Here is an 18,162-nt window from a genome sequence, read left to right as displayed (position 1 = left end):
ATCATCTTTACAACACATTTGTGTGCTGATGGGAATGATTCAGGAAAAAAATAAAATATTGATGATTCAAGGAATAAAGAAAATAACTATATTAGACTGAACAAAATGAGTTTAGTTCTTGAACAGGTGAGAGAAGATGTGATTGATGCACAACTGCAGGGATTTGCCTTAGGTAGGAGCAAAATCAGTTTGTTCTTTATTTAAATAAGAGGAGGGTGAAGTCATTAGTTCTATGTTTAGATAAATTGATAGATTTAATAGAGTTCAGGGTTAGAAAGTTCTCTTTCTTTATTTTCTCATTTTCTCAGGGAAATATGAAACAAGATCATCATTTTAGGATAGTAAGAAGGAGTTTGATATTTGAAAATTCATTATCTAGAAGTAGAAAAGGGGAAGGTCATTTAATCTATTTCACTGTTTTCTGACAGGGCTGCCAAAGAGGTATAAGTACAATCTACACTTAAAGATCATAATTTTCTACTTTGCTATCAAAAAGATTAGTTCTAAGTACTCAGTAGTGATTATATACCAAACTTCTAGCTACTCTACTGGTTATTAATGGTATGTTGTTCTAAACTTCTAAAGGTCATGTAGATATAATTTATCTAATAATGTGGCAAAAAATACCTTTCATGGAAGCACAGACGGAGGCTGGATGAGTCCTAGTACTAAGAATAAATGCTCAAATATATATACAAATGGAATCAATACAACAGATATCTCTTCTCAGGACTAAAATGACTCTAACCAGTTTGACCATGGAGAATATGCAGAATACTAGCCATCAAACTCAAAGGCAAGCGTGAACCCTAGGAGAAAGAGTACCTAAGAGGTAGTCTGCCTCGGACTGCTGCTATTACCTGGGTAATAGCCCCTGATACAGGCAATGCCTTGAAGGCTCTCTGAAAAAAGAATTTTTTTTTCTTATTAGAAAGGGAAAGAAATTATATTTCTCAGGTTTTAAGCTTTTTTTTCCCCTAAGGATTTCAACAACTATATACGTCTACTTTTCCCAAACGAAGCAAGAGAAAAGTTATATACATATGTATATCCTTTCCTCATCTTAAAATTTGTATCACTTGTAGTTTCTATGAATTAAAATTTGTCTCACTTATTTTTTCATTATATTTGTCCAATTTTAAGACAAAAACAGGGAGTTAATTGTACAGCAAGATATGATCTATCACACATTCTAAGTGGAGAATTTAATTAACAGTTCAATAACTCTTCCACAAAAAAATGAAACAGCATCAGAGAAATTTGTACCGATATGTTGTGCCATTTGGAAAAACAAAATTTATTGTCGAATCTAGGGTCCACGTTTGTGGTCACATAATTCTTTACACCCCAAAGAAGCCCTCAGCTAGGTTGCAGTTAAGATACTAAGTAGTAAAGAAAATGTAAGGCACTCATTTTTTCTATGTCTGATGTTTTCTTAGATTATGAGTAAATCAAAGGTGTCATGATGCATAAGACACCATGCTTCTATTCCCTGTTATCAATCTTGCAACTTTGTTGCTGGAATAATGTCAAGAAATGTGGAAGACTGTGAAAGTGTGTCTTCCGGCAAAAAAATCAAAAAATCAAAAAACAAACAAAAAAAAAAAGCACACATAGAATATTCATGAGAAGTTTTATACCTCCACTGACATACTCATTAACAGTGTTTGGGTAGAAAAAAAAAGTGTGATGTTTGAGTAATAAAAATTCCACCAGAAAAAATTCTGATCCTGTTCTGTCATGGAATGTGATTTCCAACTGAGTGAATGGCCAGTGAAGATACAGGCTAGGAATGTCTTCAAAGGCCAGGCCTGGTTTTCAAATGCTGCCTGGGAAATCTCTAGTTATTTCTATCAAACGTAGGTTTAGGCAATGCTGACTGACGCAGTTGGGGTAGCTCATTCATCCTTCAGCTATATTTGCACAGCAAACACGCTAGGATTGTATGGTTTTCTGAAGATGGTCTTGGAAAGGGCACATTTATGGAGATTACGCATGCAGAGTTCCCTAAACCACTATGATGTCAATACTAAAGCAAAAGCAGCCAGAGCCCTCCATAACAGAATAAAACTGCAAAACATCTCATTTTCCTTGGAATCTCTTCTAACCTTTTGACTTTCTTTTTCTTGATCCTTAACATCCCAGCACCGATATTCTACTTCCTGAATGTTTAGAAAATCACTTAAAGTATCCAACAAACATTTACCAAGCACACCCTCCATTCCAATCACTACACTATTTCTCTGCCATTTACCACTTACACTGACTAAGTAGAGAACAACACAGCTAGATTACTATGCTGGTGCTAGTCCACTAGACTAATTCCTAACTCAGAGCTCCTCATACACTATCATGTCATCAAGTGCTGTTCACAATTATACCTCAATGAAATGACCAACTTTGCAGGAACTAGATTTTTGGACTACATAAAAATCATGAATAATGAATCTTTACATGTCAAGGAAGGTATAATCACAGATCATTCTGTAGGAAGCCATTCTCAGCCAGATGGTATACAGAAACAGATCTGATCCACTAGTTTCCTAAGTTATCAAGGTTACTAAGACTTAACACTTTCTTAACCTTTCTTATGAACACTTACATTTTAATATGGAATGTTTAAAAAAGAAAAAAGAAATGCAAGGCAATTATACTTTATGAACTTAATTTCACACATTACGAATGGCTGGTAAGACTGATAATCTAAGCAGGAACTCTTCCCTTTCAACACAGGCAACTCCTATTGTCCCACAATCAGAACCCACCCTGGCAGAAAACCATGGATGATTCCACCACCTTACAAAAGAAAGTTTTAAACTATGTATTAGTAGATGATTACAAAATTAGAGGTTAGCCAGTAGAAGCCATAGGGAGTCATACTTCGTTTCATTCTTTTTTTTTTCTTAAGAATTGTAGCAAATAAAATGAATGTGAAAACATTCCCTAACACAGTCCGGAGGTGTGCTTTCATGGATTATACAGGGATTATGATTTGTATTTCTTACAAATAAGAGTTCCTTGTTTAAGAAGTCTCCCCCTCCGCTATGAGTAGAATGGCAAAGTATAAACTGTAATAGAACTGCAAAGCTATTTAATGGGCTCTCTTCTCTCACTGCTCTAGGTTGTCTCATAGCAAGGAAGCACACACTGTCTCTCCCACAGTATCATTTAATGTCATGTCACTAAACTGATGAGCATAAAATTATTTATTTAGTCTACTTTATTCTGCTACAGCTTTAGAGCAATCAGTAAAGTCCTACAGGTTCCACAGAATTAGATGCTGGTTAAGTCCCTGCCTTCCCGCAAGTGGTCAGGACACTAGAAAGTACAGTCCAATGAGCCTGAATTTATCAGGAGTAAAACTGGTAACAGTTTATAAGTTAAACCCCCTTGACTATTACTTGCACTCTTACAGGTTCTATGTAAACCTGCTTTCAGCCCTGGATGCCCAACTTCAACACATTTTTCTGCATCAAAATCACCTTAAATCAGTTATAAGAAAATAAGTTAAATTAAGGGAAGAAAACCTTTTCATTTTCAGATTTGACAAGTTATTATTAGAACTCATCTCAAAATATATGTAAAAATCTACAGGAAGTTTTACTGGATACCTATACATATTTTGACCATTACTGTTAAAACATTTTTGTTTCCATATGACAAGTCCTAATGTTTATTTCAAAAATTACTAGCTTTTAATGTGTGTCCCATTCCAAAGTAATAAATACTTCACCAGTGACATTCATATTCTAGTATGTCTCCTCCTACAGAGTATTATTGAATATACATTATTTAAATTTTTTAACACACATTTAAATCATTTAAGTTAAAGTTATCTTTTTTAATGCACATTTTAGATTTTCTTCCACTTGGAAATGTTGATATCAAATGGATAGTTAGACTAGATTACTTTTGACATTCCTCCCAAGTCTGAAACAGTTACTTATATATTTCAGTAGTCAGATCAGTCTATTAAGTATGGAAAAGAAAACAATTTATCTGCATTGCATGAATTAACAGGAAAGAAAAGGCCTCCTGCCTAGCATTAATCTCTTCTCCCATCTGCCATAGGGCCTAAAATCTCCTTCCCATAATAGAGTTATTTCTTAAATATGCTCTTAAGGTTTATGAATTTTACTTCACTTCAGGTATCATATTACAAAGGAGGGATAATCAATTAACTCAGATTAATTTTCCTAATTACTATCAATTGTCACACTGAAAATAAGAACCCACAGAGAAGTTTTGGGATGAACAGTTAGGGAGTAGCCATGATATGATTCTGTGCTAAACTAGTTCATCACCTTTATAAGCTGCTTCTCAATTGACTGCTTCTCTCTGCCTTCACATAAAAGGCTACTTTCCCTGGAACTTTTATTTTCCCATTATCTAGTAAGGCTTTGCAGAACCCTCCTCTTAGGTCTAGTTCTAGCTTTCCACTGTATCATTTAGGCTTTATATTTTTTTATATTGTTCTTTCTTTCTAAAGCCTAGATATCATTTACACACACACACTATCGCGGGCCAGCCATTCTTACATCCTGTGGCTTCTGAGAGCCCTGGAACTCTGGCTTGACTTGCAAGGAAAGTCATATTCTGGAGTCCAGTAGGGTATTATTGTAGAAGAAGGAAAAAGAGGGGCCAATCTAAGCAACCAAGTAACAGAAAGTAGAAGTGGCAAAGCCTTAAGACGATTGTTATTTAATTTGTAACTTTTTCCCAGCAAATATTAGTCATAGCAACAATATGGTATGATAAAATTGCCACAAAAAGTTTAAAGCTAATGCATCAAATATAATTTTAAATATAATTGAAACCAAAAATATCCTCTGTTTCATTGCTATAAATTTCAGAAAACCAAAGCAAAATTGATAGTTTTCCTTTTGAATTGTATAATACATTGGTTCAAAAACCCATGTGATCTTTAGAACCAGTCAGTCATACATTAGGGACTTGTGCTCATTTACTGTATTACTACCAACTCAACATTCAAACCACAGGAACAATCCCATGGAAACTGTATATTTTTCAAACTTGATAGGCCAATATTGTCATCAAGCCAAGTGCCTAGAGGTAAAGGAATTTATATATTCCATCATCAGTTCTAGAGTCATCAAATGTCCTGGATTCAGCATTACTTATCATGTACCAGCCCTTTCAGGTTACACTCTGTTATTGTCAGATATCCTCTCTATGTAGAGGAGAAGTGTCCCTTTGTTTAGGGTTTATTTTATTACACTCTACTTGTGTACCCACAATAATACTGAATATTGTATGGATCAATAGTAAAAGCAAAGAACAAGCCTTCTACTTCTTTAGTCCATCAATATTTAAAATCAGAACTCTCAGTAATAGAAAAAAGAGGAACATATACATGACCTAATTTTTCTCAAGGATTGCCCCAAAAATAAGTAGGGTTTCATAAACTAAATCAGTAATTCAAACAAGTAAACTAAGAAGTAGAAGAGTTTCTTTCTTTGTAATTTTGTATACAAATGTTTTATAAATTATTAAACATGCTACCTCAGTGAAATGTTGAAATTATAACATGAGGTTGTATCGTAGAGGGAGACATCAGCAGCTTGCTGAACAAATCCAATGCTTTGCTCAATCTGGCCTTGAAAAAGAGTCCTATCCCATGACTAATTTACCAATTTCTAATAAAAAGAGGTAGGGGACATTCATTAATTGATCACAACATCATAACTGGAAAATACATGAAATGAAACCAGTTTTGGGGGAAGTTGAAAGAAGCCAGATGGAATACTGTGTATAATATCTCCTTACATTATTCTCAAGCTAATTCAGCCCACAAAAATTAGCATTATCTTATTGTTACTAGCACATCTCCAGGCTATTTCATTAGAAAAAAACAATACTTAGTGTTTATTGTAAGCTGAATACTGTGTAGAAACTACAGGCTTTACTTGCAGTAAGAGGTAAAAAAAAAGGCATCTTAGAAATACGAAATTCAAACATTTAAGAGTAGAGCATTCATTTTAGTGATTGTGATTAGAAGTAAGCTAATTCCTTCTCATCCTTTCCTTTCCTTCCTTTTGTCCTTTTTCCTTCCACAAACATTCATTGGTACCTGTATGTTTCAGGTAATCATCAGAACTGAATGAATAACAATGACCCAAACTGACAAGTTCTGTACTCTTATAATGCTTACATTATTCTGGGGAAATCAAATGATAAATAAATACATACATGAATTTATTTCAAATGGTAGTGCTATAAGGAAAATAAAACTGAAAAGTCATATGATGATGGAATAAGAATACATAAATAATTACCATTAGAAAATAAGGTAGTGATGGAGAGGGTATACACCATCAGTGGAACAGTCAGAGAAGGTCATTCTAAATGTTGACATTTTAGCCAAAGCTTGAATGATAAAAATGTGATTATCAAAGGGAAAAGCATTGCAGGCAGATAACACAGCACATGGAAAGATCTCAAGGGCAAGAGCAATGTGCTTGAAGAAGGACCAGGAAACCAGCATGACTCATGATGAAAGGAAAAAGTAGTGGGAGATGAGATTGGAAAGGTAAATGGTACCAGACCATTAGGCCCTTACAGGTTCTGTGAGAAGTTTGGGTTTTATTCTCAAGGTGAGAGAACATTATTGGGAAATATTTATAAGCAAGAGAATGATATGATCTGGCTTACATTTTAGCAGATCACTTTGACTATTATGTGCAATATGAATTTTGGTGGGAAAGCAGAAGCTCAAAGAAACTAGTTGAGAATCTGTTGCATAGTTCAGGAGAGAGTTGGGTAATTCAAATCAATTCATTCATTTCTTTTGAACAGATTTTTGCTAATTAGAAACTTCCTGAAATGGAAGGAGTTTTATCAGTGTCCACTAAAATACTGCTCTGAATTTCTAAGTATGGACCAGTAAACTGAAAAATCTATTCCTTCAAAGTCCGTATTGCTTTATCACATCTCCAGTGAAAAGGAACTGCAAGAAGGAAATAAGAAATTATAGAAGGGCAAAAAAAAAAGATGATAACTTACCATGTTTGGCTTTGCAAGATCTGTTATCACGCTGCATTATGTAGCCCTCCACGCAACTGCAAGCATAGGATCCATATGTATTTATGCAGGTCTGGCTGCAGGTACCATAAATAGCACACTCATCTTGATCTAAAAGGAAAATTGGCATCATTTCTAAGAAGATTTATTATTGGGCATTTTATATCTCCTTGAAGAAAACATTTTTTTTCAAATTTTGGAAGTAAATTATTGTTTTAAAAAGGAAGCTCCAAATCCAATAATTCTTAAAAACCACATAAAAAGTCAAATTCATTGTTGCTTTAATAGTTACAGAGATACAAGATCAGACTTAATATTCAATCTTTTATTTTAAGAGGACTTATTTGCATAAATAAATGATCAGGGTCCCTGGACAGGGTAGAAGTCCCTGGATATTTTTGCAATGGTATAAAATACATTCTGCTGAATATCTGGTAAATAGTTCTGGTGTTTATGACATTGACTTTTTCACTATTTTAACAAATAATTAGTTTAGTAGCATGGTTCTCAATGAAAATATTAAATAAGAATTCTGAGCCAAACTATTCAAACCACCCTTGCTAATTCAAAAAAGGGAAGCTATTGAGTATTTGTTAAAAAGAGAAATTTCATCTTAATCAAATTTTATTTTAATATCTATAGTCCTTCTACTCCCTCCCTCCTTCCTCCTTGCATATTCACTCCTCTAACATCTTGTTCAAATCTCTGTAAATAGAAGGTACCTATGTTTCTTAACCAACCAGGTAAATTAAAAAAAAAATTCTGTCAGCTAGTAATTTAAATAAATGTATATTCAGTCTGTCTTGTTAGCACTAGACTAATCTCTGAAGAAACCAAAACTGATAAAACATGGTTCCTTCCCCTAAGGGAAACAAGTCTAGTGAAATATAATTTTGATTGTACACATTTCCTTATAATATAGGCATACTCTAGTTAGGAGGCAAACATTGAGAAGCAAGTGAACCTATTTGTACATGAAGAGAGAATGTTAAATGAAGGCTGCATCTTAAACTGAGTTGAAAAGATGAGTCAGATTTCCTCAGACGAATTAAAAAGGGGTGAGATGGAAAAAGGCATTCCACTTAAACAAAAGAGCATGTAAAAAGGCATTGAGATGACAAGGATGGTTTCAGAGAAGTGTAAGGAGTCACACAGAGTAAGGGCAGACAATGGGAAGTGCTAAGAGATGAAACTAGGGATGTAGTTTTGGAACTAGATAATGAAATTATTTGCTAAAGGGTTATACATTATACATAAGCATGAGGAAGGTATTAATTAGCTGAGCCATATAGTCACCTTTGTATTTTAAAAATGGACAAATTCATGAAAAATGGATTGTGGAATGTAGAGAAGAGATCTTGGAAAGTTAGTCATGTACTAATTTCCTACAAGAAACTGTATATTGAAGTCATCTTATTTAACTAAGTCAGTCATAGTGGGAATGGAAAAGAGGGAATGGACTTAAATGTTTAAGAAAGAGAATAGACAACATATGAAGACTAATTGGATACGATGGAAGTGAATGGTGGTCCAATTTATAAAATGTGCAGATTTGAATGGACATATCATGGGAGGAGAATATGAATTTGATTTGTATGTATTAAATGGAGGTGTCTGTAGGGAAGGCACCCTTGAGTAAATGCTTAATAAGTAGTTGGAAACATGGGACCAGGATATATGGTGAGATCTATTCTGGAGTATCTGGGAGTCAATAGCATATGGATAATAGATTTGTTTTTTAAATAGCAAAGGATTATATCCCACAGAGAGAGAAAGGGGAAGTGGGAAAAGCTCTGCTAGAGCAAAATACTGCAAGATACCAATATGTAAAGAGTGGTTTAAGAAAGAGGAATCCATGGTCCTCCTTCTAAGGAGACTTGAGGGAAAGTTTAAGAAGTTAAAAAGGCAAGCTTTTCAAGCATATCAGAGTGCTCAGAAGTGTTATATAGTATGAAGAAATCCAGTAAGATAAATACTGAAATTGCCATTTGGATTTGGCATTAAAACATTGGTGTAGTGACTCTGGTGCAGTGAAGGGGGGAAAGGGGTCACTGCCATCATTGGAAGGTAGATATTCTTAACTGTAATATGCTTTTGTTTTCTGAGTCACTAAATGGGATGGATATACCAATGATGGCCTATTAACAGAGTTTGGTCACTGGAGCTTGGAAATACTGAAGTTGAAGAGAATTTGGGACTCCTGGAAGCAGATTTGGATAGAAGGGGTGAAGGAAAGAGACAGATTTAAAAGGAAGAGGAGAGAGTAGTTAACAAGATGGTTTGAGGTTGTGGTGTTAAATGGATTAAACTGCTGTAGTATAATTAAAATGTATATTTAGTTTTTGTCCTCAGTTTCTGGCACAGAGTTCCCAAAGCCCTTATAATTTTCTGAACATAGAGAGTCTTTTGTTATTTATAATGAACCTGCTTGGAATTCACAAGAGAATAATGAGGTGACTTAGGGTGGGAACACTATATCTCAGGATGCAGGCTGGTTACCAGAAAGACCAATCACATGATTAAAGTGTGGAGACTCTCAGCCCCCCAAGCTAAGAAAAGAGTTTACTAAAGAAAAGCAAAAGGATTGCTGAGTTGCTAGGGGGCCATTTAAATTGGGAAACTATGCATTTGTAGGACACTAATTTGCACTTTTTCAGATTTTTTTAGCTTCATGTAATAGCCTAGATTCATGGATGGCTTGTTTGAAATAACTAGCTTTGGGGACAGAAAGAATAATTTTTGGAGCTAATTCTAGAGTGATAATGAAAGATATTAAAGCTTGTATTTTGAAGTCCAGCCCTTAGTGACAGAAATGATTCTTACCCAGTTTAGTCTTTCTGATATAGTTATGCTATCCAGGAGAGCAATAAGACTAATGATTTCTTTTGATTCTTTCTCCTTAGCCAGAATGCACTGTGACATTGATATAACTCTGTAAAATTGGCTGCAAGTAATAGGCATGTCATTACTCATAATGCTGCCTCTTTCTCTCTTTATGGACAGAGAAAATCCTGGAAATATGGCATCAAAAAGACGTAAATGATGCTCATACTTGGCCATCCAGGAGTGCAGAGAAAAGAAAAGAGTTCCTCTTCCATTGGTGACCTTCCATAATGATTGTGGGCAATTCCTTACTAAAGGCCAACAGAAGAAATGGATTATGATTATTTTAAGGATTTAATTAAGGGATTCAGGAGAAAGAGAGCTACACAAAAGAAGCTAAAAATGCTTACTCTCCCAGGAGTCAGGTGTAAGCAAAAGACTAAGAGGTAGTACAGATATATCAGCCTGGCCTGTGTGGAGGAACTGGAAACTGTAAGCACGTCCAGACATATCATTCATATCTGGCTGACTTTTGTGATTATAAGGTGTCCAGAGTTACCAGATAATATTTTTTCTCTCAGAGAGTCTGAACTTTTGTGTGCAATATTCTAATTTTTAAATGTTGTTTTAAAAATTATGTGAGTCAACTAAATATAACAGTTTCGTCTTCTGATAGATTATGCAGGCTCTGGTTCCAATAAACATTTAATAATATATGTTTCTATGACTCTTGCATTATGCAGACAACATACAAGCAATAAAATAAAAATGCCCCAAATATACATTAAAAAGCAATAAATCTCTTCAAGAATGAGTGGGGCTCTCCAGACCTGAGTTTTAGTCCCAAGTCTACTACTGAGAAGATCAATGGAGTTAAGAAAGTCACTTAATCTCTCAGGGTCTCACTTTTCTCAGTTTGTCAAAGGTATTTTGAACAATATTCTCTCTGAGGACTCTTTCAACTTTAAGACTCCATTTTAAGGTAAAAGTGATACTATTAAAGCAAAGGTTTAAAATAATCAGCAGAGCACCAATTTCTTTGGAAAATATTCTGTTTACTAATGTCTCTAGGAATGCAGATTTTCCTCAATTTTATATATAGATTCTATATTTTTATGGTTTCTATATATAGATGCTAAATACCATATAAAATAATGTATTATTTATATTGTGAATATATCAAATTTATACACATACAAACATACGCATAACTGGAGGCAGAGTAGAGAAGTAAACTACAATTGCTCAGTATGGCAGAGTGGAGTGATTTCAGAGAGTAAATATTCTTATAGAGCATTTACAAAAGCAAGAAAGGAGACATTAAATATGTATATGTATTTGTATATATATATATATTTAAGTGTATATATATATATATATATTTGTGTGTGTGGTCATCATTAATATTGGCAAAATGCCAAAGACCAGAATTACCAATCCAAAAGTTGTAAAGAACATCAGATGCTTATTAACCTAGCTTAGTTATTAACAAATATCTCCTACACTGTACTTATATAATAGACACAAAACACTCAGCAAGTTAAAATAATTAAATCTAATATTTTAATGGTTAACCAAAGCACTCTCATTGTTGACAATTTCCCATGTTTGTCATTTTTACAATATGAACTGGAAACATAGATATAATTGCTTATCTGTAATGTTTATGGATGTGGTTTTGGAGGAGTGTCAACTTTTATATCTAAAACAAAAAAAAATTAACATAAACATGTGTAAAGCATATGGGAGGTGCTCAAAATTATTAAATTCATGTTAACTAAGCATCTGTTAAAGAGAAAACGTACGGAGTTACAGGTGATACTTACCTTTACAACTTCTTCCATCTTCTTTGACTTCAAATCCATCCTCGCAGTAACATCTTGTACTATTTTTGATTATTGCACATTTATACTGACAATTCAATTGTTGACAGTTGGGTAACAGTTCTGTGTAGGAAGAACAAAGATATTATCTCTATATAACTGTACACATGTATATTGTTTACATTTAAATATTGGTAATATTTACTCAGGGATTATATTGTTTTGACTGGTCTCAAAATTTCTCTGATTAGTCTAGAAAACAAACAATATCTATTCCTTCTCAAACATGCTGGTCTGCATTTGTTTGAAGTATTGTTAATAAAATTTCAGATCAATTTGTTCGGTGTTTCACTTGTAAGGTTATTATGTATGTTTAAAGTCACAAATCCTTTCAAATTCTGTTAAATTAAATTATTTCAAGAGGAAAAATGTCAACTCAGTGTTTGATTTCACCATTTATGCCTTTCCAATCTGACACATCAATTGATTTTCTATCTTTTGAGGGTTTGTTTTGATTTAACAACCCATGTGTAACCTTCACAGCAATCAATGTGAATATATTCCATTTCAGTAATTTATCTTTCATTGGTGGCAACATATTAGACAAATACTGGACATAATATATTTCATTATATCTGAACTCTTTCAGAGCAAATACATTATTGAAGCAAAAGTCAGTAAACCCTCAAAGCAAATTAGGATTCAATATGATAAATGCATGAATTAGTGATAAAGTGACAAGAGCATATTCACTGCACAAATAATTTCTAATGGGAATAATATTTGCTAAACTAGAAAAATATATGGATAGAATGTGTGACTGATTTTGCAGTCTGAAAATAGGGGCTTTAATATATTGCCACAATCTCTTTTTTCTCTCAGGAAAAATAAATTGGGGTTTTAAAGATTAAAGTTAAATGATTCAAAATATGTTGATATATGCCACAGGTTTAGCTGGAACTTCAGAAAAATTACAGTAAAAAATATATGAAAAGATCAATGTGGAAAAGAAGAGCTAAACATTCCAAACTGAATATTTGATGTTTTGCTAAAAATTTAATCATCTGTAGTATTTTCTTAGCTTAATTACTTTTAAAGTTTTTTATGCAACTGCTTTATCTTCTCAAGACTCCACTTGCATATGATCTTGCTTTCTACCTCTCTGAGAAAATAAAAGCTATCAATGGAGAGTTCCCACAGATTTATGCACCACAGTTACCCATCTTTGCATATCCTTACCGTTCTTACTTTTCGCATGTAGTTGAATTTGTAATGAAAGTCCCCACCCCAATACCTGTGCACAAATCCTGTCCCCTCTCATATACTCAAGAAAATCATTTCACCTATTCTCTTCTTCCTCTCTTATTATTATTTTTTAAATTTATTAGATAAAACTAGGACCCCTGTCTGTTTTTGTCAATTAAGTTCTACTGGCACATAATCATGCCCATTGGTCACATTGTCTACGGCTGCTGTTACATTACAAAGGCACAGTTGACTTGTTCCTGAGACCCAGGATCCACAAAACCAAAATATTTACTATAGCGCTTTACAGAAAGTTTTCTGGCTCCTGTATTAGCTCATTCTCAGCATCAAACATGTTCTTGTTTTCCCCAACTTACAAACAGAAAACCTCTACCTCACTTCTCCTGTTATTCACCACTGCCCAAATCCTCTCTTCTTCTTTATAACAAAACTTAGAGAAAATCTTACTTGCTGTCCCTCGCTTCTCCTCTGTTTCTATTTTAAACCCATTGTGTCAAGCCTTCATCCGCATTGCTCCAGAGAAGAGAACCTGATGTTGGTAAGTACAGTGGCCTTTTCTCAGTCGTCCTCTTAGTTGACATACCAGCTGCATTTGATGGTTAACTACTTCTCCTGCTACACATTCAGCACTTTGCTTCTAGGGCTCCATACTCTTGGATTTCCTCCTTTCACAATATCCGTGGCAGGGCCCCCCTCTTCTTGTCAACCTCCTAAGGTTGGAGTGCCCCAGGGCAGAAACTGAAGCATTTTCCTCTGGTCTAGCAAGTAGCATGCCTTTGCCTCTGACTGTGACATACTACTGTACCAGAGCTGAAAGCTAGCTGTACCCTCTTCAGCTTCTAATTTTCACTGCTCTGATTACAATCAATACTTTTATATTAAATTTATTATTCCTTCAAATACCTGGAACAATTGCTGTTTCTTTTCTGTTTCTTTCATAAAAAATACAACCAATAAAAAAATCAACCATATTTGATTTGTAGGTTTGGATTTTGGGTCCATGCTAATTATGTACTAATATAAATGTTCGTATTCATATAATGTATAAAGACAAGTAATTTGGTCTGTAAGTGGATAAAAAATATGGAATAAATACTTCTTTTGAAATTAGTGCATTTTTTATTTGTATTATAGTAATTATTTATATTTTGGTTTCCCTGACCAATATCCATTGCTACAAAGTTCTTTAAATACACAATCTCTTTGAAATCCCACAGCAGTCAAACATATAGATTTTATTGTAGTTTACATTTTACAGATGAAAAACTTATGGCTGATAATTGACTGAAGATTACACAGCAAACATGTAATGGAGCTGGCACTCAAAACAAAACCAGTCTGACCATGAAGCTTTTGTTTTTAATAATGCCTCTAAATCCACTGTAAAATCTGGTAATGTTGGAACCATGACGTATCTTTTTGTGTGTGAGGGGGACTCATTCTAGGCCTAGTAGTGGCCTATAGATATAAGAAATGTTTCATAATTTTTATAGGAGGAATAAATCAATAAAATAGCTTAACCCTAAAAATGAGGATTAACATTCTCTGGTGTCATTTCTAGTCCATTTTATTTTAAACTAGGTCCTAAAGATAGTTCATTCAAGTAAAGTAATTGAGTTGTCAAATCTTGTTTGATTATGGTGGAATCAGTCCAAAATTTTCTTGAATATATATGGTACTTTAGTTCAACATTGACTGAACACCTAGTTAATGCTAAGCACTCTGCTGGAGTTCCATGGAGGTAAAATTGCTTTAAGCGAATAAAGAAAGTACAACACGAGTGTGGAAATGGGTGTGGTTACGTACAAAGGACAAAAATGTAGACAACAGCTATAATCCACAGCAGAAAACCCATATGTTAAATACAAGTACAAGTAATGTGAGCTGAAAGGAGAAGGATCCATCCAGAAACTAAAAAGAGAGAAGGTATCTGGTAAATAGTTCTGAAAGAATGTTAAGCTGAAATTTAAAAGATGAGTCAGTCAACAATATTTATGAGCATGTATTTCAGATAAAGTGGGCAATATGAGAAAATAAATAAAAAGACATGAAAGCCTGCAAGAAATATGGACAATGATAAATAACCCTGTGGGATAATCCATAGTGTTTGATGTAATAGGATATGGGGCTAGAGTTATTGCTAGAGCCAGGTCAAAGTAGATTAGTTCTTAGATTAAGTAGAATTTTTTGTTTTGATAAAGGGAGTCATTGCTGGCTATTGAGGATGGAAGTGATATACTATGACTTACATTGTTTGAAAGTACCTCATAACAAGGAGAAAAATGCACAAAAGATAGTGAAGGAAGAAAAATTAAAAGGCTAGAAATGGCAAAGGCATAAATTAAGACTACAAATATTTAGATGAAAGGATGAGCAAAAACTTGATGAAAACTAAATGACACTGAGCTAATAGCACCAATAAAATGAATTAAAAATTACAAGAGGGTTAAAAGTTTGGGAGAAAATACTGAGTTTGCCCTTGACTGTTGAGTTAAAATGTTGACAAGATAATGGCCAGGAGGGAGCTCAGAACATGAGTCTATGTAAGAAAAGAACAGCAGTGGAGATGTACATTTGGAAGTCACAAACATAAAGTTGTTCAATGAAACCCGAAAAGGAAAGAATCTTCCCTTATAAAGAATATTTATGATACAAACAAAACCCAGAGAACTTTTACATGTGAAAGACAAGCAGAAGAGATGTCAACAAAGAAAACTGAGAAACAATCAAATACATAGATGGAGAACCTAGAAAGCTTCATAAAACCTAAGAAAGAACAGTTCATGGAAGAGAGAGGAGTAATAAATGTTAAACTCCTAGAAAAATATTCTTGGGTGCAGCCAAAAGAGCACACAGGTGTTTTCTAATAATGTCAATTCAGACCTTTAAAAAGATTTTCAGTGGAGCAGAAAGAACAGAGATAAATGTATAAAGAGTTGGGACAGGAAGAGGAAATAAGTTAAGGTTTCTCACAGGAAAGACTTCACCATGATATAAAATAAAGAGAATGAAGGTAGAGGTATGACCTACTTCACTCAGTCTGCACTTTATTTTTAAGGCAGGCATATAAACTCAGTGCTTTAAATGTATTATTTTTCCGCTTAATCCCTATAGCCCAACTCCTTCTCTTCTGCCTCAATCCAAAGTAGAAAATCCACAGACTGTGGGTTCCGTCTTTCTGCCCTCTCCAATCCTGAAACACAAGGAGTACAGAGAGGACAATCCCTGTGGAAGGAGTCAGCAACATGAGTGCAGTGATGGGGAGAATTTAGGAGAAAGAGAGAAATGGGGAAAAAATGGATATGAAAGACTAGACCTCACACATGGTTTTGAATATTAACTGGGGATCTAGTGGTTGAAAATGCAGAAGAGACAAGGCAAACTTAGCTTTTGGTTTATTGTATTTATCCTGTATGATATTTTATGTATATGCACAGAGATGACAGAAAAAATGACTTAACAGTATATGATACCAGGTGGAAAGGTATATATTGATCCTTCTAACTGATCATGAAGAACTATGAAAAACTAGTAACATGGAAAACTAAAATTTTAAATTTGGCTTGACAATTATTGTAATGTTATGTATCTTAACTGCATACAATTTATGCTTAATTACATGCAACACTATAATGATTATGTGTATAATTAAAAGCACATCAGATTAATTTTGTTAGAAAGCTTATTTGAGTAGAACAGAAATTTTGTACTTGAATCATCAGTCTCCACAGAGTGCTTTCCATGAAGCATGGTTATTTGTTCATGCAACCCATCATTGATTTAGATCTTAGACTGACGAGGAAGACCACTGGTATTTAAGGGGATAAAATATGCAAGTCAGAATACAAACGTGTAAATATGGGAGCTGATCTGCCTTTCTCAGCCTTACCATAAAAGAAAAGTGTCTTCTTCATTAAAGGAGAGGAGCTATTATTTCAGGAATCAAATCAAATTCAATTGATGAAGATTCCTCAACACAGATCCATTCTATTCTGTGACTTTTAGGGAGTCTTTCTATGTCTTTTTCAAAGTAGTACAGAGAATATTATCAAAATGTGAATATATCTTCTCTATCAAATGCAAGTTAACAGTTCATGAATAGTAGGTAGCTTTGAGGCATCTAAGCTTCTAAACCATTCTCTAACTTAGAAAAGGATTCAAGAAATAAATTTCTGAATTAGTATTACTAATAAATAGTAGGAGGAATTCTAGAAGAATTGAAAACTAATTCATACTAAATCACATTTCTCTTTCAGTACTTTTGTTCTTTTTTCTGAATGGTGATAGAGTATTATGGTTAAAGCTTTGAGCTCTGGAGCCAGAGTACCTAAGCTCCAATCTTGGTTTTCAGACTATGGGAGTGTGGCAAAGAATATCATAAATTCACCAATCCTATTTCCTCTTCCTGGGCAAAGAAAAATATGACATTTCACAGCTGACTTGAATTAGGCTGGAGCCATATAGCTTGCTTCGAGACAATGTAATACTTGCAAAATTAGTGTGTTCCACTTCCTGACCTGGCCCCTACAGTATTCTGAAATCTTCACTTGTCAGCCCTCAGGATGAAGAATTCAGCAGAAAACTGGTAGTACCATGGGATGGCAGAGGCCCATAATGGAGGGAGCCTGAAATAGCACATGAGAAGCATCTCCTGATGATCTAATTGGACTGTGACATGAGAGAAAACTTGGATTTTGTTGCATTAAGCCCCTGAGATACCAAGGTTGTTTGGTAATGGGCAATGACTGAAGCCCTCTGTACTTGCTTTTCCTTATCTCCACAATGAGGATAAATAAAACTACCTCATAGGACTGCTGTGAGGCAAAGTTCTTAAAATATTGCCTGACACATCATAACTCTTTCTACTATCATTACCATTTGCATTATCATTTTACCTTATATGCTTCATCATCCATTTAGTACAACATAATATTATTGCCAATATTCTTGTCATAATTTACATACTCTTCAAGAAAGTTGGAGCTGCATTTCTTTCTACAATAGAAGGGTCTTCTCTTTTGCTCCTTTATTTTTGGGTGTTACATGGCATAGTTCTACTTTTGCCCCAAATGACTTACATTATCTTTTGATGTATTCAGGAGAAGATAATTTTTTTTTTTAGGTAAATAGTCCTGAAATCTTTACCTGAATGCAAAGTCCCCAGCAGAAAGGGAAACACTAACTTTAGGAAATGAATATCTAACTTGTT

General features: G+C 34.2%; 1 protein-coding gene across 1 annotated transcript in view; it reads right to left on the bottom strand.

The window, feature by feature from the left end:
• Positions 1 to 18,162, bottom strand: part of LRP1B (LDL receptor related protein 1B) — a 1,911,502-nt gene that overhangs the window by 1,031,125 nt on the left and 862,215 nt on the right. Inside the window, exons 4-5 of the mRNA XM_057505633.1 lie at positions 11,691 to 11,810; positions 7,024 to 7,152 (exon numbers count right to left, since the gene is read on the bottom strand). Of these exons, the coding sequence (XP_057361616.1) occupies positions 7,024 to 7,152; positions 11,691 to 11,810 (249 nt within the window). The remainder of the gene's footprint in view (positions 1 to 7,023; positions 7,153 to 11,690; positions 11,811 to 18,162) is intronic.

Source organism: Manis pentadactyla, chromosome 8, assembly GCF_030020395.1.
Source record: "Manis pentadactyla isolate mManPen7 chromosome 8, mManPen7.hap1, whole genome shotgun sequence".
NCBI lineage: Eukaryota > Metazoa > Chordata > Mammalia > Pholidota > Manidae > Manis > Manis pentadactyla.
Note: the sequence above shows the minus strand (reverse complement) of the source record. Positions and strands in the feature narration are given on the sequence as shown.